The sequence below is a fragment of the Pristiophorus japonicus genome, chromosome 18, assembly GCF_044704955.1.
Source record: "Pristiophorus japonicus isolate sPriJap1 chromosome 18, sPriJap1.hap1, whole genome shotgun sequence".
Taxonomy (NCBI): Eukaryota; Metazoa; Chordata; class Chondrichthyes; family Pristiophoridae; genus Pristiophorus; species Pristiophorus japonicus.
This window is the reverse complement of record NC_091994.1, coordinates 115,732,456-115,756,429: the sequence shown is the minus strand read 5'-3', so window position 1 is coordinate 115,756,429 and position 23,974 is coordinate 115,732,456. Positions and strand designations below refer to the sequence as shown.

General features: G+C 45.8%; 1 protein-coding gene across 1 annotated transcript; it reads left to right on the top strand.

Moving 5' to 3' along the window:
- The first annotated feature begins 13,216 nt into the window (after window positions 1-13,216).
- fam43b (family with sequence similarity 43 member B) lies at window positions 13,217-14,474 on the top strand. The gene is made up of 2 exons (XM_070860746.1): window positions 13,217-13,240; window positions 13,497-14,474. The coding sequence occupies exon 2, from the start codon at window positions 13,497-13,499 to the stop codon at window positions 14,472-14,474; it is 978 nt and encodes a 325-aa protein (XP_070716847.1). The 5' UTR covers window positions 13,217-13,240.
- The last annotated feature ends 9,500 nt before the right edge of the window (window positions 14,475-23,974 follow it).

Sequence of the window (23,974 nt, the reverse complement as noted above, 5' to 3'; positions counted from 1 at the left end):
CCCTTAGTGCACATCAAATGCAGCAGTGTACCAATTGTTGCATTATGATCTACAAGGAGGCAAGTAAATGGTGCAGCCTTTCATAGTCAGAAACACCTTTTGCTTCATAACTGACCCCGTGAGGTTGGAATCATGAACTGACTCAGCACGGCCAATGGTGAAGGTTTCCCTCTACTCAGTTGCCAACCATTCTTCAATTTGTGTTTTTAAAGTTGCATTTCCATGTTTCACTTCTAACTCACTAATATCCTCCAGAGGGTGTATCTCTGTGCTGGCAGAGAGTTGAAGCAATGATGTTGCCAAGTACTGGAGCGAGGCTTATTGCCCAACACACTGTCTGCGTGCGGAAAATAATCTCACCCTCAAGGAGGTACCTTTTATAGGGATTTAAATTGATGGATTTCTCCACGGTTAATCCAAGGTTAACATCTAGTTTCCTGATGAACTAAGGCAAGCCATTAAATCATAAGTACAACTCGAGTAACAATAGCACTTTGATATGTTGCCAATATTTAGAAATACTGTTCCAAACAAGATCAATATTTCTAATCAATACCGGTGGAAAATCTCAGCTGTGATGTCCAGTTACTTGGCGTTAAAGGCTGGAGCAAGTAAATTGTTTTCCCTTTATTTAGTTTGATTGGATTTTGTCATTGAAATAAGGTTTGAAAATTCTGACTTAAATCATTATCCCCTTCACTGGAACTAAGAAATGCTTAAATATCTACAACTGGTAACTGTGTAAAAGTGTATCCGGATCCACCTTCGCTTTGTACACACTGCTGCATACAAATGAAGATAGATGCCTTGAGGTAATAAAGGCATATTATTTCAAGAAGCCAATTAGTAAAGACAGAGTCTAAATTGAAACAGAAAAACTGGCAAACATTAAATAATTAACAGTCAAGATAAAGGGAAAACTGGTACGTTGTTTTTCATATTGATGCAGGAGTCTTTTACATTCTCAGCTCAGTACTGGCACAAAGGGTACAGTGTTTCTACAGTAGCTTAACCCATTTCAGCATTGAAACAGTCACAAAGTGGAATAGAATTGCCAGTCAGATGTGCACAGGCACGGCCAAGCTTTCGAAGGGTGTTTCTGAGTTGGTCACTCTGATGCGGTTTCAAGGTATGATCACTTGCTCCCTCTGCACAGTGTTTTCTGCAGTAATGAGAAGAGATCTGTGTGGAAAAGGGGGCCACACTGCTGAATATTTATGGCAGCTGAATTTCAAGACTATAGCTTATCGCGAGAGATCGGGGATTGAAATCCCCCATGTAATATGATTAAGGAATATTCCAGTTCCAACATTTATGCACGAGGCAGATCAATTATTTATATTTTTGAATCCACTGTTGGCTTGTTAACCACTGTTCTGGTCTTGGTGTTTGCCTCAATCATATGAAAGGAAAGTGAAAACTGTGCAGTACCACCACTCAATGCAATGTGGCACAGTGTCTGTAATAACAGCATTCACAGGGTACAGTGTATATGGCAGGGAAGAAAAGGATATCATTACAACCTCTTAATACAAAACTCTTAATAGAAAAATTTGTGTAAAAGCTTCTCTGATGATCCACTGGGTAAATAACCATATGATATGACACTGAGCTACACAATCATTGAATATATTCAAGGCTGTGATAGACAGATTTGTGAACTATACAAGATCAAGAGTTATGACGAACAGGCAGGAAAGTAGAGTTGAGGCCAAAATCGGATCAGCCATGATCTTATTGAATGGCGGAGGAGACTCGAGGGGCTGTATGGCCGACTCCTGCTCCTATTTCTTAAGTTTTTATGTAGACAAGGAAGACAGCAGCTTTCATCGCTGGATTGTGTTGAGTTGGCCAATCTCAGGCACTGCAGCTGTGGAGCTGCTATAATTGATTTCAGTATCACAACAACAACAACACATTGTATTTATGTAGTGCCTTTAACGTAGTGAAACGTAGTCTCAAGGCGTTTCACAGGAGGATTATGAGATAAAAAATTCACCTGAGATAGGGAGGAGAGAAACCTCATCCAGTCACACTCCTGGTCCACTGAGCCCTGGTGGAGGTGGATGTGTGCGAACATCATGTTGGGATATAAAGAGACTCAACGGTGAAGCCTCCATGGTTAAATAGACGACCATCACTCACTGTCCAAGCTCAGTGTGCAGGCTCACCGGGAACGAATGGCCACTGCCAGCGTCCATCAAAGCCTTCCTAACGTGGGTTACAGTCTTGGGAAAAGGACGGATAGGAAAAGAATATTATATGGAAAACAGAAACATTCACATGACTAGCAAGACATTACTTTTAATCAGGTTTCCTTGTTAGACAAAGAATGAGAGAATTTATGTGGAATGAATAAATGCCTGAAAACCATTCCCTGTTGAGAAGTCAATAAGATGTTCATTAACCGACACGTATTGTGTTCTCGACTCCATCCCACAGCATGCGACCTGCCACCACCTCAGTAAAACCCCAACACTGCACGAGGTAGAAAAAGCCATAAGACAGCTTAAAAACAAGGCGGCTACAGGAGCGGATGGAATCCCTGCTGAGGCACTGAAGTATGGTGGAGAGGCACTGTTGGCACGAATATATGACCTCATCTCTCTCATCTAGAGGTAGGAAAGCATGCCGCGGATCTTAGAGAGGCAGTGATCGTGACCATCTTTAAAAAAGGGGACAAGTCCGACTGCGGCAATCTCCCTGCCATCAGCCACTGGGAAAGTCATCGCTAGAGTCCTCCTCAACCGTCTTCTCCCTGTGGCCGAGGAGCACCTCCCGGTATCACAGTGCGGATTTCATCCCTTACGGGGCATAATGGACATGATTTTTGCAGCGCGACAGCTGCAGGAAAAATGCAGGGAACAGCGTCAGCCTTATACATGGCCTTCTTTGACCTTACAACCGCGAGGGTCTATGGAGCATCTCCCTCCGTTTCAGATGCCCCCAAAAGTTCGCCATCATCCTCCGCCTGCGTCACGATGACATGCAGGCCGTGATCCTTACCAATGGATCCATTACAGACCCAATCCAGACCAGGGTCAAACAGGGCTGCGTCATTGCCCCAACCCTCTTCTCAATCTTCCTCGCTGCCATGCTCCACCTCACTGTCAACAAGCTCCCCGTTGGAGCGGAACTAAACTACAGAACCAGTGGGAAGCTGTTCAACTTTCGCCATCTCCAGGCCAGGTCCAAGACTACTCCAACCTCTGTCACCGAGCTACAGTACGCGGATGACGCCTGCGTCTGTGCGCACACAGAGGCTGAACTCCAGGACATAGTCGATGTATTTACTGAAGCGTATGAAAGCATGGGCCTTACGCTAATCATCTGTAAGACTAAGGTCCTCCACCAGCCTGTCCTCGCCACACAGCACTGGCCCCAAGTCATCAAGATCCACAGCGTGGCTCTGGACAACATGGACCATTTCCCATACCTCGGGAGCCTCCTATCAACAAGAGCAGACATTGCCGACGAGATCCAACACCGCCTCCAGTGCACCAGCACAACCTTAAGTTGCCTGAGGCAAAGAGTGTTCGAAGACCAGGCCCTCAAATCCACCACCAAGCTCATGGTCTACAGGGTTGTAGTAATACCCACCCTCCTGTATGGCTCAGAGACTTGGACCATGTATAGTAGGCACCTCAAGTCACTGGAGAGATACCACCAACGATGTCTCCGCAAGATCCTACAAATCCCCTGGGAGGACAGACGCATCAACGTTAGCGTCCTCGACCAGGCCAACATCCCCAGCATTGAAGCACTAACCACACTTGATCAACTCGACTGGGCAGGCCACATTGTCCGCTTGCCAGACACGAGACTCCCAAAGCAAGTGTTCTACTCGGAACTCCTTCACGGCAAGCAAGCCAAAGGTGGGCAGAGGAAACATTACAAGGACACCCTCAAAGCCTCCCTGATAAAGTGCAACATCCCCACCGACACCTGAGAGTCCCTGGCCAAAGGCCGCCCTAAGTGGAGGAAGTGCATCCGGGAGGGCGCTGAGCACCTTGAGTCTCATCGCCGAGAGCACGCAGAAACCAAGCGCAGGCAGCGGAAAGAGTGTGCGGCAAACCAGACTTCTCCAACGACTATCTTTTCCACCTGTGACAGGGACTGCGGCTCTCATATTGGACTGTTCAGCCACCTAAGGACTCATTTTTAGAGTGGAAGCAAGTCTTCCTCGATTCCGAGGGACTGCCTATGATGATGACGCTCAGGATCCCCGTTTGACAGCACTACAATCAAATTAAGGTCGAGAAAGCTAAAGTTTTTGCCACAGAGATTGCGAGATCTCTGCAGGCAACTTTCTTCAAGGCCAGTGGTGATGACCATTGCTTCGCCGTTGATCGCAAATTCCGGGCCAACATTTCTCATGTTTTGGGGACAGGTTCTTGCCTGAACAGCAAAGTGTAAAACATTCCAAACTTAATTTTTCAGCTGTTTTTTGAAGATATTCAGGGAACTGATGAAAGCAGCACTCTGATGCCAGTGAGCAGAGTTCTATGCATAGATGCAAGCAGGCACATACGCAATTGAATTTGCTCTGGTGAGAGAATGTTATGGAGCCTACAGTGTAAATTCGGTCTGCTTGAGAGGCATCAATCTTTGCAAGTACTGGACTCAGACCAGCATCTGCAACTGGACTCGTTTTGTACCTGAGAAATGTGCAGCCAGCAGTTGAAATTGGGGAGAAGCCCCCTCAGACACCCTAGGCCCACCTGATGCAATAATGGAACAGGCGAGTTGCCTGCCTGCTTGGAATAGGTGTGAGGCTGCTTAAAAATGCAAATCAGGCAAGCCACTTGTAGGACCCCAATTACAACATTCAGGAATTGGCAGAGTGTGCACTGTGGTCGCAGGTATTGAGCAGCCGAACCAGAGTTCCTTAAAGGATCTGCTGGCGGATGGACACTCAGCAAATGGCCCCGGAAATTGTGAGTCCTGGAAAAACAGGGCCTGCTGAACCTCCAGCCCACTGTCAGCCGGTCCCAGACTACTCCTTGGATTGCCAATACTTCCACTCACAGACCCAATCTGCATGGTCAGCCCAGCACAAGTCCCACCCTCCCATAACCAGCGAGCAGCAGCGGGGCGCTTTAGCATAGTTATGTTCAGGTTCGAGCCTCTTGCCGGCATGAAAAACCAGCCAGAATAACCCAGCCAACAAAGGAAGATGAATTTCTTGGCCACAAACTTCTTCAAAGAAAGAACTTTCATTGATATAGCCCCTGCACATCATCAGGACCTCCCAAGTGCTTTACAGCCAATGCATTTAGCTTTGCAGCATAGTTACCATTATTTTGAAGTAGTTGATTTGGTTACAATGTCCCATGAATGACAAATGACATAAATGGGCAGTTAATTTGTTTTGAGGGATGACTGTTAACCAGGACACCACAGAACTCCCCTATATATAACATAGACCACGAGAACTTACCTGCTCTTCTTCGAATAGTGCCATGGGATATATTATATCCACCTGAGAAGGCAGACGGGGCCTCAGTTTAATATTTTATCTGAAAGATAGCACCTCCAACAGTGCGGCGTTCCCTCAATACTGCCCCTCCGACAGTGCGGCACACCCTCAGTACTGCCCCTCCGACTGTGCGGCACTAACTCAGTACTGCCCCTCCGACAGTGCGGCACTCCCTCAATACTGCCCCTCCGACAGTGCGGCACACCCTCAGTATTGCCCCTCCGACTGTGCGGCACTAACTCAGTACTGCCCCTCCGACAGTATGGCGCTCCCTCAGTACTGCCCCTCCGACAGTGCGGTGCTCCCTCAGTACTGCCCCTCCGAGAGTGCGACACTCCCTCAGTACTGCCCCTCCGACAGTGCGGCACTAACTCAGTACTGCCCCTCCGACAGTACGGCGCTCCCTCAGTACTGCCCCTCCGACAGTGCGGTGCTCCCTCAGTACTGCCCCTCCGAGAGTGCGACACTCCCTCAGTACTGCCCCTCTGACAGTGCGGCGCTCCCTCAGTACTGTCCCTCTGACAGTGCAGCACTCCCTCAGTACTGCTCCTCCGACAGTGCGACACTCCCTCAGTACTGCCCCTCTGACAGTGCAGCACTCCCTCAGTTCTGCTCCTCAGACTGTGCAGCACTCCCTCAGTATTGCCCCTCCAATAGTGCAGTGCTCCGTCAACACTGCCCCTCCGACAGTGCACCACTCCTTCAGTACTGCCCCCTCCGACAGTGTGGCATTCCCTCAGTACCGCCCCTCCGACAGTGCGGCGCTCGCTCAGTATCGCCCCTCCGACAGTACAGCACTCCCTCAGTACTGCCCCTCCAACAGTACGGCGCTCCCTCAGTACTGCCCCTCTGACAGTGCGGCACTCCCTCAGTACTGCCCCTCCAACAGTGCAGCGCTCCCTCAGTACTGCCCCTCCGACAGTGCAGCGCTCCCTCAGTACTGCCCCTCCGAGAGTGCGACACTCCCTCAGTACTGCCCCTCTGACAGTGCAGCACTCCCTCAGTACTGCTCCTCAGACTGTGCAGCACTTCCTCAGTACTGCCCCTCCGACAGTGTGGTGCTCCCTCTGCACTGCCTCTCTGATAGTGCAGCTCTCCCTCAGTACTGCCCCTCCGAAAGTGCGGCACTCCCCTCAGTACTGCCCCTTCGACAGTGCGGTGCTCTCTTAGTGCTGACCCTCCGACAGTGCAGAATTCCCTCATTACTGCCCCTCCGACAGTGCGTCGTTCCTTCAGTACTGCCCCTCCGACTGTGCGGCACTCCCTCAGTCCTGCCCCTCCAACAGTGTGGCTCTCCCTCAGTACTGCCCCTCCAACAGTGTGGCTCTCCCTCAGTACTGCACTGAAATGTCAGCCCAGATAATGTGCTCAAGTCCCTGGAGTGGTTAATGAACCCACAACCTTGGACTCACCTCAGAGACAAATCTTAAATAAGATTCCTGATCTAGGCATAAAATTAATTGATTTAAGATGCTCAAAATGTTAAATGCAATTAATTCGTTGACATATTTCACTTGGCGACTGAAGCAAATTATTTGTTAAACAGATGGGTTGCTTGAAAAGGATCTGCTTCTATCTGCAGGTTATGGAAATGCTGATTCAAGCACAATTGTAATCACTGCATAAAAGTCTTTGTGAAAATAATTATGTCTTTATCAAGATTCAACTGTATTTATTAAAATAAATAAATAGAAAAACAGATATCCAGAGTGAGTGAGCCAAGATATCAGTTATGAGTTATATTGCGCTTTCAATACTTTATGAAGATTATTTAAGGACACAGCTTTCCAAGATTGTCCTCAGTCAGTAGTCCCTTTTGGCATATTCTGCAGAATTATTAACAATGACACCACAGGCAACCAATTGGAGGTTGCGCAAGAGCCTGTTCCCATGGATTATTGGTTTAGGGTTCAGGGCTCACAGGCCACAAGATTCCAGGTTTAACATTCGCTCTGTTCTTGTTAGAGAGCTGCCACTGGCCCGAGCGTTCCTGCACTCGGAAGGGGAAGAATCAGCCAGGATATCAGCTGGATCAACCCCTTCCTTTATTTACTCTCATTATTCCTCCATCTCTCTAACCATCTTTCCCCTTCCCTTTTCAAAGATTCCCCTTCCCTTCCCTTGCCAACCATATTCCCACTTTCCCTTTCCAACAATTTATCCCCATTTTCTCGACAGCCATTTCTGATCCTTCCCAGTCCCACTTGAAACCCGTGCTTCACCTGTCATTGTTTCCAATGCCAGGATTACTGCCTTTGTATAATGTAGGTAGGAATAGCTCTTAGTGAAAGTATACACCAGCAGCACTACCTGCCAATGCTGGGAAAACACTGATGGGAGAGCCAAAGCCTGTCTAAATGTCCATCAGGCTTAAGATGAGATGGACCGAAGTAAAGTGGGACCGAGAGCTGGAGTGGGTCAAAGCAGGCCAGGTTGCACTGATTTGTGTCAGCCAATAAGCACATGCTGACCAGGCCCCCAAAACACTGATGGTCAGCGCAGTACACTAACAATTAGCCTGAGGAGTGACTCATCATTATCATCATCATCATAGTCAGAATCGAGGAAGACTTGCTTCCACTCCTGAAGTGAGTTCTTTGGTGGCTGAACAGTCCAATACGAGAGCCAGAGGCTCTGTCACAGGTGGGACAGATAGGCATTGAGGGAAGCGGTGGATGGGACTGGTTTTCCACATGCTCTTTCCACTGTCTGCACTTGATTTCTGTATGCTCTCGGCATTGAGAGCATGAGGAGTGACTCAAGGTTTGGTCAAAGAGGTAGGTCTTAAAGAAGGAGAGGGAGGTGGAGAGACAGAAAGGTTTAGAGAGGAGATTCCAGAGCTTAGGGCCAAGGCAGCTGAAGGCACGGCCGCCAATGGTGGGCCAAAGGGACTGGCGGATGGGCAAGAGTCCAGAGATAAGAACATAAGAAATAGGAGCAGGAGTAGGCCATACAGCCCCTCGAGCCTGCTCCGCCATTCAATAAGATCATGGCTGATCTGATCATGGACTCAGCTCCACTTCCCCGCCTGCTCCCCATAACCCCTTATCCCCTTATCCCCTTATTGTTTAAGAATATCTCTGTCTTAAATTTATTCAATGACCCAGCCTCGACAACTCTCTGAGGCAGCGAATTCCACAGATTTACAACCCTCTGAGAGAAGAAATTCCTCCTCATCTCAGTTTTAATTGGGCGGCCCCTTATTCTAAGATCATGCCCTCTAGCTCTAGTCTCCTCCATCAGTGGAAACATCTTCTCTGCATCCATCTGCTGAGAGCAAACATATGAAAATGAAGGGCAAGAAAAGAACAAATATCAGACCAAAACAGCAGAAGATTTGAGGGGCGGCTTTTGCTCCTTGAGGTGAATTGTGAAAAAAATGTTGACCAATTTTCTTCTGCCATTCCGAGGCCTTGTGATTCCCAGCAAAGATCCTGCTCTGACATCTATTGTTCGGCAACTAGAGCACAGTTGAGGCATTTCCCCTCATTTAAATATTTAATGCGGCGTTAATATGCTTTATGTGCAGGCTCCCACCGCCTCTCATGTTATCTAACGACATTGTGTACAAGCCTGTGGAATATCACAGCCCAACATTGCAGTATCTGCCCCACTGCATCTTTGAAGAAATTGAAGGTAAATTTTCATGGCCTTTAAAAAACGAATCTATGGAGGAGATCAAAATTTAGTAATTCAACAATTGCATGTAAAATGAATGAGGATTTTGTTGACTGAGGATGTCGTTGCACAATCTGAAGGATGACTTTAAGATGGAATGTAAATACAGATGACCATCTTCTCCCGACAGGTCTTGGCTGTGATTAAATTTCAGTACATCTCTGCTGCCATCAAAAGCTGCACTCGCTTTACCCTTAACCCAATCTTCCCCGAAGTGAATCATTTGCAACTCACAACATCCCAGAATGCAGATATTTACTTGAGTGAGCAAGAAAGAAAGAATTTGTATTTATATAGCACCTTTCATGTGCTCAGGACATAAGAACATAAGAAATAGGAACAGGAGTAGGCCATACGGCCCCTCGAGCCTGCTCCACCATTCAATAAGATCATGGCTGATCCGATCATGGACTCAGCTCCACTTCCCTGCCCGCTCCCCATAACCCCTTATCCCCTATCGATTAAAAATCTGTCTATTTCTGTCTTAAATTTATTCAATGTCCCAGCTTCCACAGCTCTCTGAGGCAGCGAATTCCACAGATTTACAACCCTCTGAGAGAAGAAATTTCTCTTCATCTCTGTTTTAAATGGGCAGTCCCTTATTCTAAGATCATGCCCACTAGTTCTAGTCTCCCCCATCAGTGGAAACATCCTCTTTGCATCCACCTTGTCAAGCCCCCTCATAATCTTATATGTTTTGATACGATCACCTCTCATTCTTCTGAATTCCAATGAATAGAGGCCCAACCTACTCAACCTTTCCTCATAAGTCAACCTCCTCATCCCCGGAATCAATCTAGTGAACCTTCTTTGAACTGTCTCCAAAGCAAGTATTTCCTTTCATAAATATGAAAACCAAAACTACATGCAGTATTCCAGGTGTGGCCTCACCAATACCTTATATAGCTGGAGCAAGACTTCCTGCTTTTACTCCGTCCTCTTTGCAATAAAGGCCAAGATTCCATTGGCCTTCCTGATCATTTGCTGTACCTGCATACTATCCTTTTGTGTTTCATGCACAAATACCCCCAGTTCCCGCTGTACTGCAGCATTTTGCAATCTTTCTCAATTTAAATAATAACTTGCTCTTTGATTTTTTTCTGCCAAAGTGCATGACCTCACACTTTCCAACATTATACTCCATCTGCCAAATTTTTGGCCACTCACTTAGCCTGTCTATGTCCTTTTGCAGATTTTTTGTGTCCTCACACATTGCTTTTCCTCCCATCTTTGTATTGTCAGTAAACTTGGCTATGTTACACTCAATCCCTTCTTCCAAGTCGTTAATATAGATTGTAAATAGTTGGGGTCCCAGCACTGATCCCTGTGGCACCCCACTAGTTACTGGTTGCCAACTAGAGAATGAGCCATTTATCCTGACTCTCTGTTTTCTGTTAGTTAACCAATCCTTTATCCATGCTAATATATTACCCCCAACCCCATGAACTTTTATCTTGTGCAGTATCCTTTTATGTGGCACCTTGTCAAATGCCTTCTGGAAGTCCAAATACACCACATCCACTGGTTCCCCTTTATCCACCCTGTTCGTTACATCCTCAAAGAATTCCAGCAAATTTGTCAAAAATGACTTCCCCTTCATAAATCCATGCTGACTCTGCCTGGGCGAATTTTGCTTTTCCAAATGTCCTGTTACTGCTTCTTTAATAATGGAACCCAACATTTTCCCAACCACAGATGTTAGGCTAACTGGTCTATAGTTTCCTGCTTTTTTCTGCCTCCTTTTTTAAATAGGGGCATTACCTTTGCAGTTTTCCGATCTGCTGGGACCTCCCCAGAATCCAGGGAATTTTGGTAAATTACAACCAATGCATCCACTATCCCTGCCACTACTTCTCTTAAGACCCTAGGATGCAAGCCATCAGGTCCAGGGGATTTATCTGCCTTTAGTCCCATTATCTTACTGAGCACCGCCTCCTTCGTGATTGTGATTGTGTTAAGTTCCTCCCCCCAATAGCCCTTGGACTCTTCATTGTCGGAATATTGTTAATGTCCTCTACCATAAAGACTGATACAAAATATTTGTTCAGAGTTCCAAGAATCATTCCAGGACTCTTTAAAGCCAATTACGTAATTTTGAGGTTAGTTACCATTGTAATGCAAGAATCACAGCAGCCAATGTGCATTACAAACCGCAGTGAAATACAAGGGACATAATCTTAAAATTAAAGCTAGCCCATTCAGGTGTGATGTCAGGAAGCACTTCTTCATACAAAAAAGCTGTTGAGACTGAGGGTTAATTGAAAAATTCAAAACTGTGATTGATAATGTATTAAGGGATAAGGAATCAAGCTGGGTAACTGGAGTTAAGATACATATCAGCCATGATCTGATTGAATGGTGGGATAGCCTTGAGGGGCTGAATGGCCTTCCCATATTCCTCTATTAAACTTTTAACTAGAATAGCCAATCATAAGAAAGACAATTATGTATTTGCTGTAAGGAGCCGAGGGGAACAGGCTACAATAGATGAGCATATGACGTGCATCCTGTCTACCGGCAGTTCAAATATAGGAAATTAGAGATTTGTGTTAGAAGAACTCTAATTCATTAAGCTCCATTCAAGCCTTAATTTATATTGCAGTGACCTCAGACTCGCAACTCATGAAAAAATATATTTTGATTGATGTTAATGTATTCTGGCATGACAAGGATCTCACCCTTAGAAAGAAAGCAATCTTTTCTAAGCCTCTGCAATTGTTATGTGGAAGTGAAATGTATTTAAGAGCAGGAAGCCCAAGGAAGGAAGCAATGAATAGTGTGCACATTAGGATGAGCAATTCTATTAAAGGTCTTCAGTGAAAATGTGCACGTGTGTGATCCTGTGATCTGTGTGTGGGTGTGAGGCTCTGAACAGATTGACTACTCTTTATTAATGATCTATAATGTTGGACAATCAAGACTGTATGAAGGAAGGGACCATTAGAAATCTCGACATTTAGAAAATTACACAACATACTTCAGGCTGAACGGTGGTTACAGTTAGACTTTCAATATCAAAGTCATTTTTTAGCTCCTAAACTATTCAGTTATAATCTTTGTTTCTTCTTTTAAGATATAATCTAAACACTGTAAAACTAAAAACATTATTTTCTTTTCCCCAGTTTTTGCAAAATACATTTTAACAACCATCTTGCACACATAAAAACAAAACACAAGACACAAACACACAGCCAGCCAATATACAGACACAGATACACAGACACATACAGAAACTCAGAAACACATATACACAGACACAGAAACACAGACACACACACAGCTACAAAGTGCAACGCACAGAAACACAGAGAGACACATGCACACACAGACATGCAGATATACAATACTGACCCTACAATGCTCAAACTCCAATGTTTGTCTTGGGTATTGCATCTGTAAAGAGTTCAAGGTTGAAACCTCAGATTTAACTTAACCTTGGCGCAAGTGCCGAATCCTGGAGGCAGGAATTAGTTACAAACCTGGTCCAAATCCGAACCTCACATTAAATGACATTCTGGACTTCGCTTGTACGGAACATATTGAACAAATCACCGCGTTAGATTTTTGTCAACAAATAACACAGTTTAAATGGGAATTCCACTCATCCTGACATTAAATCGATAATCCGATGAATAGATTCGCCTTCCCTCTCATGAAACACAGAGTAATGGATCACCTTAAAATGCAGCTAAATATCTTTGTGCGGAAATGCTCCTCACATCAGTCCTCGGATTCCAGACATGTTCCACAGTTTTGGTTACATTTGGAATTCTAGTCTCTCCTATTGTTTGCTGAGTGAAGTGGAAATTACTTGTAGTTTGTGAATTTTATATTCAAATGTTTAATTAATTAAATAAAACACGTGTTCAGTCATGTGTAAATCCGCCGCCTGTTCTCCTCCCGACTGAAGAAGAATTTATTATCAAGTGATTGTCCTCAAATAAACAATTTTTTAAAAGTTTGCAGCCTGGCCAAACTTTTATGATTTCCGCTCCCATTTACGAATTATAAGGATCCGAGGAACAAGATGGTTTACTGACAGGTGTTGATAAACTATTATTGTTGAGCACTGACTCGGGGAGACCACACCTTCCCGGGACAGCGGCGTCAGTCCGAGAGCCAGTGAGAGTTTGCGGGCGATGGGCGGGGCCGCGCCACATTCTGCGACTCGCTCTGTCTCTCCCTGCCTCTGTCTCTCTCGCTCTGTCTCTCCCTGCCTCTGTCTCTCTCGCTCTCTGTCTGTCTGCAGCTATTCCGTCCCGTTGCATCTGAGACAACACGGAGATCCTGGGTCGCATTATCGGACCCGGGTTTAGCCAAATACCCTTCAATCCTCATCATGCTGCCTTGGAAAAGGAGCAAGTTCGTCCTGCTGGAGGAAGATCGCAAATCCAAGGCGAAGAGCTTGGGCGGCGGGCTCAGTTACAGGTCGCTCATCTCGTCCTTTGTGCGGGTTTGTCCTGACATTTGGTCCGACTGTTCCCTGGAGCGGCTCGGCAGCATCTTCAAATCCAAGCGGCAGAAGGTGCAACTAACCAGGGAGGACCCCAGCTATACCGTCTGGTACCTGGGCAACGCCGTGACTTTCAGCGCCAAGGGCGATGGCTGCACGGACGAGGCGGTGGGCAAGATCTGGGCCAAGTGTGAGCAGGGCAGCGCCGGCACCAAGATGCAGCTGTCCATCGGGCCACACGGGGTCAGGATGAGCCAGACTGACCGCTCCAAACACTCCGGCCACTTGTACCTCCTGCACCGCATCACCTACTGCGTGGCGGACCGCAACCGTGCCCGCATCTTCGCCTGGGTTTACCGGCACCAGGTCAGGAACAAGGCAGTGGTGCTGCGGTGCCACGCTGTGCTGGTGTCCAGGTCCCACAAAGCCAAGGCCATGGCGCTCCTGCTCTACCAGACTTCCACCTCGGCTTTCAACGAGTTCAAGAGGCTCAAGCGACAAGACGACGCCCGGCACCGGCAGCAGCAGCGGCTGGGAGAGGTCATCGTTCCCCTGATCCCCATCAGGAAACTTCTCAACAGCCAGTGTCCCTACCGGCCGCCCCTGGACTGCAGCAAGAGCGCCCCGCGGCTCAGCTCCATCTCCGAGGAGAAGGAGGAGGAGGGGGAGGAGGAGGAGGGGGGAGGCCACTGGCACTTGGAGCCACCCCAGCCTGACATCGGCACCATCTCCCGGCAGATCAGCTGCTGCAGCATCAGCACCAGCGGCCCGGCCCCGACTCACAAGCCCCACATCAGTAGACTGTTCTCAGGGGAGGGTTCTGACCGCCACAGGTCCCAGCACGGTGACTATCCGCCCAACTAACTCTCAGTGACAGGCTGGGGCTGTGCTGTGCAGTGACAATACCCATCTCTTTCTGTGTTACCTGCCATTCTTTTTACAATCTAGTCTCCACAAAAGGCATCACTTTTTCTATCGACAAACTATGTTCAAGTCAAAGATGTCACAGCTTTGCAATCAGTGAGCGACGCCTTCCATTCCATTCCATTCCAACTGCAGGTTGGTAAATGATTTAAAACTAATTGATCGGTGGAGCCTTCTGACAATCCTGGCTTTATTTCCCAGCAATCCATTTGTGACTATCAGTTACTGTGATATAAGCAGAACGCTGGAGCCGGTACTCGGGCCAAACCCGGGCCCGGACAGCTTATTGTGCCAGTGCAACCGACTTCGCAAAGGGATATACTGGAAGGAGGAATTTGTGACTTACCCGTGGCCATGGTAACATCCGATAGTTTGAATCACGGAAGCCATAATTCCACAGGCGTTGCCCCTTTAAATTAATTAATATATATATATATATTGTCATATTAATAGTTTTACAAACTGAGGATTTTAATTAAGTCAACATTCACTTAATATCTATAGATGTGTGTGTGAGAGAGAGAGACTGTACATTGGATCCTGAATAAAAAGCTGCGATTCATGAACTGGTCACGAATATACAACCGTGCGAAATATTAATATTAATCTTCCTTGCACACGGAGCTGCTGCTGTCCAGACCCATCCAGTGCCACAACACGATAATATTGTCACCTTAACACTAATGCCAAGCCATGCATATCGGTGTAATCGGTATATGGATTCAATCACAGGAAGGAGGCAGGGGAAAGTGCAATTGGGCGTTTAGCCAGTGTCTTGTGTTATACACAGTATTTTGTGATATTATAGTTTTACAAACTAAGGGTTTTTACATAGGTTAATATTCATTTGGGGATTTTTATTGTGAGTAAAGGCATTGAACTATCCTGTAGGACGGTGAATCTATCAGAGGCAGCAGTGAGCCACAGTGACCCGCCCGCTGTCCTGATGTGACAATGATGGATATCCCAGTCCCAGTTAACACAGAAAACATATGAAAATGAACAGGACAGACACCCCCGCTTCAGGACTTACAACAAATCATCTTGTTCTTATGTACAGTTACACGAAGATGAATGTGTCTGTGCTGAGGAGTGCGAGGCACTGAGGAGAATGTGGACCATAGGTTGTGTAAGGATTTCTCCTCTGCCCCCTCCCAACATTATGGGCGAGATGCCTTTCCTTCAAATATCTCTGGGCCAGTGTTTCCCTCCCAAACATGTTGTCTAAGTGTTTGCTGCATATATATTATGTAACTCTTGCATGTCGCCACACTTCAGACTAACTTACCCGAGCAGCAGTTTCGGCGGATTTACCCCAGCTGCTGAAAATGTTAAAAAGATTTATTTTCAGATTGTGAAGGAAGTGTTGAGCGGGAGTGTTTTAACTCCACTGTGTGAGGTGTGTAAATATTCAAGGTCGCTGGACTGAAATACATTATGAATAAAAATGATTAATTCTTGCATTATCTGCATAATTTTCTTTTTGTCAGATAAATGATTGTGAATCAATTTGATATTTAATGCACAGAATCCTGCTCCCACAGGGAGATACCGAGACACTGCCTGTCCTGTGGACAACTCGCACACCACCAAACATTGGACTGGATCTGATGAAGGGCCATCGAGCTGAAACGTACACTCTGTTTCTCTCCACAGATGCTGCCTGGCCTGCTGATATTTGCAGCATTACTCAATGGTATTGCGCAGAGGTCCTGGAAAATCCACTCCAAGCTGCATACAGTATTCAGATAATAATTTAAAACCAGTGAAAGCAATGCCGTTAGAAGCTGCCTTTCCCCTATTATCGAATCTCCTCACACTGCACTTTCCTCCCAGGCCACAGTTAGTCTTGAGTCCCAGGTAGAGGTTATCGGGCGACATGCTATCCATTTACATAGAAACAAAGAAAATATAGAAACATAGAGTAGGCCATTCAGCCCTTCTAGCCTGCACTGCCATTCAATGAGTTCATGGCTGAACATGCAACTTCAGTACCCCATTCCTGCTTTCTCACCATACCCCTTGATCCCCCGAGTAGTAAGGACTACAGCTAACTCCCTTTTGAATATATTTAGTGAATTGGCCTCAACTACTTTCTGTGGTAGAGAATTCCACAGGTTCACCACTCTCTGGGTGAAGAAGTTTCTCCTCATCTCGGTCCTAAATGGCTTACCCCTTATCCTTAGACTGTGACCCCTGGTTCTGGACTTCCCCAACATTGGGAACATTCTTCCTGCATCTAACCTGTCTAACCCCGTCAGAATTTTAAACGTTTCTATGAGGTCCCCTCTCATTCTTCTGAACTCCAGTGAATAAAAGCCCAGTTGATCCAGTCTTTCTTGATAGGTCAGTCCCACCATCCCAGGAGTCAGTCTGGTGAATCTTCGCTGCACTCCCTCAATAACAAGAATGTCCTTCCTCAAGTTAGGAGACCAAAATTGTACACAATACTCCAGGTGTGGCCTCACCAAGGCCCTATACAACTGTAGCAACACCTCCCTGCCCCTGTACTCAAATCCCCTCGCTATGAAGGCCAACATGCCATTTGCTTTCTTAACCGCCTGCTGTACCTGCATGCCAACCTTCAATGACTAATGTACCATGACACCCCGGTCTCGGTGCACCTCCCCTTTTCCTAATCTGTCACCATTCAGATAATAGTCTGTCTCTCTGTTTTTACCACCAAAGTGGATAACCTCACATTTATCCACATTATACTTCATCTGCAATGCATTTGCCCACTCACCTAACCTATCCAAGTCACTCTGCAGCCTCATAGCATCCTCCTCGCAGCTCACACTGCCACCCAACTTAGTGTCATCCGCAAATTTGGAGATACTACATTTAATCCCCTCATCTAAATCATTAATGTACAATGTAAACAGCTGGGGCCCCAGCACAGAACCTTGCGGTACCCCACTAGTCACTGCCTGCCATTCTGAAAAGTCCCCATTTACTCCTACTCTTTGCTTCCTGTCTGACAACCAGTTCTCAATCCACGTCAGCACACTACCCCCAATCCCATGTGCTTTAACTTTGCACATTAATCTCTTGTGTGGGACCTTGTCGAAAGCCTTCTGAAAGTCCAAATATACCACATCAACTGGTTCTCCTTTGTCCACTTTACTGGAAACATCCTCAAAAAATTCCAGAAGATTTGTTAAGCATGATTTCCCTTTCACAAATCCATGCTGACTTGGACCTATCATGTCACCATTTTCCAAATGCGCTGCCGTGACATCCTTAATAATTGATTCCATCATTTTACCCACTACGGAGGTCAGGCTGACCGGTCTATAATTCCCTGTTTTCTCTCTCCCTCCTTTTTTAAAAAGTGGGGTTACATTGGCTACCCTCCACTCGATAGGAACTGATCCAGAGTCAATGGAATGTTGGAAAATGACTGTCAATGCATCCGCTATTTCCAAGGCCACCTCCTTAAATACTCTGGGATGCAGTCCATCAGGCCCTGGGGATTTATCGGCCTTCAATCCCATCAATTTCCCCAACACAATTTCCCGACTAATAAAGATTTCCCTCAGTTCCTCCTCCTTACTAGACCCTCTGACCCCTTTTATTTCCGGAAGGTTGTTTGTGTCCTCCTTAGTGAATACTGAACCAAAGTACTTGTTCAATTGGTCTGCCATTTCTTTGTTCCCTGTTATGACTTCCCCTGATTCTGACTGCAGGGGACCTACGTTTGTCTTTACTAACCTTTTTCTCTTCACATATCTATAGAAACTTTTGCAATCCGCCTTAATGTTCCCTGCAAGCTTCTTCTCGTACTCCATTTTCCCTTCCTCAATCAAACTCTTTGTCCTCCTCTGCTGAGTTCTAAATTTCTCCCAGTCCCCGGGTTCGCTGCTATTTCTGGCCAATTTGTATGCCACTTCCTTGGCTTTAATACTATCCCTGATTTCCCTTGATAGCCACGGTTGAGCCACCTTCCCTTTTTTATTTTTACGCCAGACAGGAATGTACAATTGTTGTAGTTCATCCATGAGGTCTCTAAATGTCTGCCATTGCCCATCCACAGTCAACCCCTTAAGTATCATTCGCCAATCTATCCTAGCCAATTCACACCTCATTCCTTCAAAGTTACCCTTCTTTAAGTTCTGGACCATGGTCTCTGAATTAACTGTTTCATTGTCCATCCTAATGCAGAATTCCACCATATTATCGTCACTCTTCCCCAAGGGGCCTCGCACAATGAGATTGCTAATTAATCCTCTCTCATTACACAACACCCAGTCTAAGATGGCCTCCCCCCTAGTTGGTTCCTCGACATATTGGTCTAGAAAACCATCCCTTATGCACTCCAGGAAATCCTCCTCCACCGTATTGCTTCCAGTTTGGCTAGCCCAATCTATGTGCATATTAAAGTCACCCATTATAACTGCTGCACCTTTATTGCATGCACCCCTAATTTCCTGTTTGACATCGGAGTTTTTGCTCGGGGGTGCGCTTGCCTTCTATTCCATCAAATTACTCGATTTCTGTAACTTCCTAACAATATTTCCTGGGGATCTCCTGTGACTCGGAGAGTTTATCCAGTGAATCCACGTTGAACAGGAAGATCCCAAATCTGGTCCAGGTTTGTGCTGGGTTAGTGAATCCCAGTCAGTGTGGCGCTAGGTATATCTGCTGACCCCTTCGACCACATGGACATGGGGTGACAATCCAATAGTCCCTCTGTGACGCCCCCATGATCAAATGGCAGCTTGATGGTATTCTCTGTCCAATTTCACACGTGACTATTATCAGGTACTGGAGGTAACTTGTGATGAGGCGATCCCACCAGGAGAGAAAATTAGTCGCACAAATCCTGCTTAACTACTTTACATCCTTTACAACCGGCTGCATTTGCAGTGCAGCGTCCCCTGTTTCATTTGGCACCAGTGCTAAGATGTTGGAATGTAGACATTTAATTCACCGAGAATATTCAGGCTCTGGAATCTGATCCTCCCCGACACGAGATTTACTGAATACTCGCTCCCAGTGGAGTGCTACACCCACCAGGAGCACAGGCCAGGAAACTGGGAACCCAGGGAAGGTTGATAGGCAATGGCAGACATTTAAAGATCACGTGGATGAACTTCAACAATTGTACATCCCTGTCTGGACTAAAAATAAAACAGGGAAGGTGGCTCAACCATGGCTAACAAGGAAAATTAGGGATAGTGTTAAATCCAAGGAAGAGGTATATAAATTGGCCAGAAAAAGCAGCAAACCTGAGGATTGGGAGAAATTTATAATTCAGCAGAGGAGGGTAAAGGGTTTAATTAGGATGGGGAAAATAGAGTATGAGAGGAAGCTTGCTGGGAACATACAAACTGACTGCAAAAGCTTCTATAAATTTGTGGAAAAAAAAGATTAGTGAAGACAAATGTAGGTCCCTTGCAGTTGGATTCAGGTGAATTTATAATGGAGAACAAAGAAATGGCAGTAACCTTCCGGAAATGCTAGGGGACTGAGGGTCTAGCAAGAAGGAGGAACGGAAGGAAATCATTATTAGTCAGGAAATTGTGTTAGGGAAATTGATGGGATTGAAGGCCGATAAATCCCCAGGGCCAGATAGTCTGCTTCCCAGAGTACGTAAGGAAGTGGCCATAGAAATAGTGGATGCATTGGTGAGCATTTCCCAACACTCTATCGACTCTGGATTAGTTCCCATGGACTGGAGGATAGCTAATGTAACCACATTTTTAAAAAAATGAAGGAGAGAGAAAACGGGGAGTTATAGACCGGTTAGCTTGACATCAGTAGTGGGGAAAATGTTGGAATCAATTACTAAAGATGAAATAGCAGTGCATTTGGAAAGCAGTGACAGGATCGGTCCAAGTCAGCATGAAAGGGAAATCATGCTTGACAAATCTTCTAGAATTTTTTGAGGATGTAACTAGTAGAGTGGACAAGGGAGAATCAGTGAATGTGGTGTATTTGGACTTTCAAAAGGCTTTTGACAAGGTCCCACACAAGAGATTGGTGTGCAAAATTAAAGCACATGATATTGGGGGTAATGTATTGATATGGATAAAGAACTGGTTGGCAGACAGGAAGCAAAGAGTAGGAGTAAATGGGTACTTTTCAGAATGGCAGGCAGTGACTAGTGGGGTACCGCAAGGTTCTGTGCTGGGGCCCTAGCTGTTTACATTATAAATTAATGATTTAGATGAGGGGATTAAATGTAGTATCTCCAAATTTGCGGATGACACTAAGTTGGGTGGCAGTGTGAGCTGCGAGGAGGATGCTATGAGGCTGCAGAGTGAGGTTAGGTGAGTGGGAAAATGCATAACAGATGAAGTATAATGTGGATAAATGTGAGGTTATCCACTTTGGTGGTAAAAACAGAGAGACAGACTATTATCTGAATGGTGACAGATTAGGAAAAGGGGAGGTGCAACGAGACCTGGGTGTCATGGTACATCAGTCATTGAAAGTTGGCATGCAGGTACAGCAGGCGGTTAAGAAAGCAAATGGCATGTTGGCCTTTATAGCGAGGGGATTTGAGTACAGGGGCAGGGAGGTGTTACTACAGTTGTACAGGGCCTTGGTGAGGCCACACCCAGAGTATTGTGTATAGTTTTGGTCTCCTAACTTGAGGAAGAACATTCTTGCTATTGAGGGAGTGCAGCGAAGATTCACCAGACTGATTCCCGGGATGGCGGGACTGACCTATCAAGAAAGACTGGATCAACTGGGCTTGTATTCACTGGAGTTCAGAAGAATGAGAGGGGATCTCATAGAAATGTTTAAAACTCTGACGGGTTTAAACAGGTTAGAAGCAGGAAGAATGTTCCCAATGTTGGGGAAGTCCAGAACCAAGGGTCACAGTCTAAGGATCAGGGGTAAGCCATTTAGGACCGAGATGAGGAGAAACTTCTTCACCCAGAGAGTGGTGAATCTGTGGAATTCTCTAGCAGAAACATATAAAATTCTGATGGGACTGGACAGATTAGATGCAGGAAGAATGTTCCCAATGTTGGGGAAGTCCAGAACCAAGGGTCACAGTCTAAGGATAATGGGTAAGCCATTTAGGACCGAGATAAGGAGAAACTTCTTCACTCAGAGAGTTGTTAACCTGTGGAATTCTCTACCACAAAGAGTTGTTGAAGCCAGTTTGTTGGATATATTCATGAGGGAGTTAGATATGGCCCTTACTGCTAAAGGGATCAATCAGTATGGAGAGAAAGCAGGAAAGGGGTACTGAGGTGAAGGGTCAGCCATGATCTTGTTGAATGGTGGTGCAGGCTCGAAGGGTCAAATGGCCCACTCCCGAATGGGCTAAGGTTTGGCAGATGGAATACAATGTCGGAAAGTGTGAGGTCATCCACCTTGGGAAAAAAAACAGTAAAAGGGAATATTATTTGAATGGGGAGAAATTACAACATGCTGTGGTGCAGAGGGGCCTGGGGGTCCTTGTGCATGAATCCCAAAAAGTTAGTTTGCAGGTGCAGCAGGTAATCAGGAAGTCGAATGGAATGTTGGCCTTCATTGCGAGAGGGATGGAGTACAAAAGCAGGGAGGTCCTGCTGCAACTGTATAGGGTATTGGTAAGGCCGCACCTGGAGTACTGCGTGCAGTTTTGGTCACCTTACTTAAGGAAGGATATACTAGCTTTGGAGGGGGTACAGAGACGATTCACTCGGCTGATTCCGGAGATGAGGGGGTTACCTTATGATGATAGATTGAGTAGACTGGGTCTTTACTCGTTGGAGTTCAGAAGGATGAGGGGTGATCTTATAGAAACATTTAAAATAATGAAAGGGATAGACAAGATAGACGCGGAGAGGTTGTTTCCATTGGTCGGGGAGACTAGAACTAGGGGGCACAGCCTCAAAATACGGGGGAGCCAATTTAAAACCGAGTTGAGAAGGAATTTCTTCTCCCAGAGGGTTGAGAATCTGTGGAATTCTCTGCCCAAGGAAGCAGTTGAGGATAGCTTATTGAATGTATTCAAGTCACAGATAGATAGATTTTTAACCAATAAGGGAATTTTAAGGGTTACGGGGAGCAGGCGGGTAAGTGGAGCTGAGTCCATGGCCAGATCAGCCATGATCTTGTTGAATGGCGGAGCAGGCTTGACGGGCTAGATGGCCTACTCCTGTTCCTAATTCTTATGTTCTTATATTATGCACCTATTTTCTATATTTCTATGTCATCTGCATTACACCGTAACACTGATATGTGAGGTATTACACAGAATATATGGAACATAAGACAGGAGGAGGGAGTGCTGTACGGTCGGAGGTACATCTTTTGGACATGATGTTAAACCGAGGTTCCATCTGCCCACTCAGGTGGACGTAAAAGATCCCATGGCACTATTTTAAAGAAGAGGAGGGGAGTTATCCTTGGCGTTCTGTGACCAATATTTATCCCTGAATAAACATAACATCACTAAAACTGATCATTTGGTCGATATCACATTGCTGTTTGTGGGAGCTTGCTGTGCATAAAGTGGCAACCGCCTTCCCTACATTACAACAGTGAGGACACTTCAAAAAGTACTTCATTGGCTATAAAGAGCTTTGGGACGTCCTGAGATGGTGAAAGGTGCTATATAAATCTAAGTTTTCCTTTAAATCAGAGTTTGTTTTCAGTAAATTACAAGATTTAATTCAGTTGTGGCTGAATGGAGTTCCTTAACTGCAAATTATAAAGAGTAATAAGAATAGGGAGGTCACTTGTTACTGGGAGGGTACGAGTCTGGGTGTGGTGGGGGGGGGGGGGGGGGGGGGAAGAGGAACAAAGGGATCTCGGATACAAATACACAAATCACAAAGTTGTGTCACAGATTCGCAAGGCCATAAAAAGCAAACTAGGGTTTATTTCTAGAGGGATAGAATTGAAAAGTAGGGAAGTTACACTCAATCTGTATCGGACCTTGGTTAGACCACACTTGGAGCACTGCGTACAGTTCTGGTCGCCATATTATAAAAAGGATATAGAGCCACTGGAGAGGGTACAGAGAAGATTTGCAACAATGATACCAGAAATGCGAGGGCATACATAACAGGAAAGGATGAACAGGCTGGGTCTCTTGAAAAAAGAAGGGTGACCTAATAGAGGTCTTTAAAATGATGAAAGGTTTTGATAGAGTGGATACAGAGAGAGTGTTTCCACTTGTGGGGAAGAGCATAACTAGAGGCCATCAATATAAGATCGTCACCAAGAAATCCAATGGGGAATTCAGGAGAAACTTCTTTACCCAGAGAGTGGTGAAAATGTGGAACTTGCTCCCACAGGGTTGAAGTGAATAGTATCAATGCATTTAAGGGGAGGATAGATAAACATATGGGGGAGAAGGGAATAGAGGGTTATGCTGATGGAGTTAGATGGGGAAAGACGGGAGGAGGCTCAAGTGGAACATAAACGCCGGCATGCACTGGTTGGGCCGAATGGCCTGTTTCTGTGTCATATATCCCGTATAATCCGAT

What these genes read in the sequence shown, in the direction of transcription:
- fam43b (XM_070860746.1), top strand. Translation starts at nt 13,497, where the DNA reads ATGCTGCCTTGGAAAAGGAGCAAGTTCGTCCTGCTGGAGGAAGATCGC.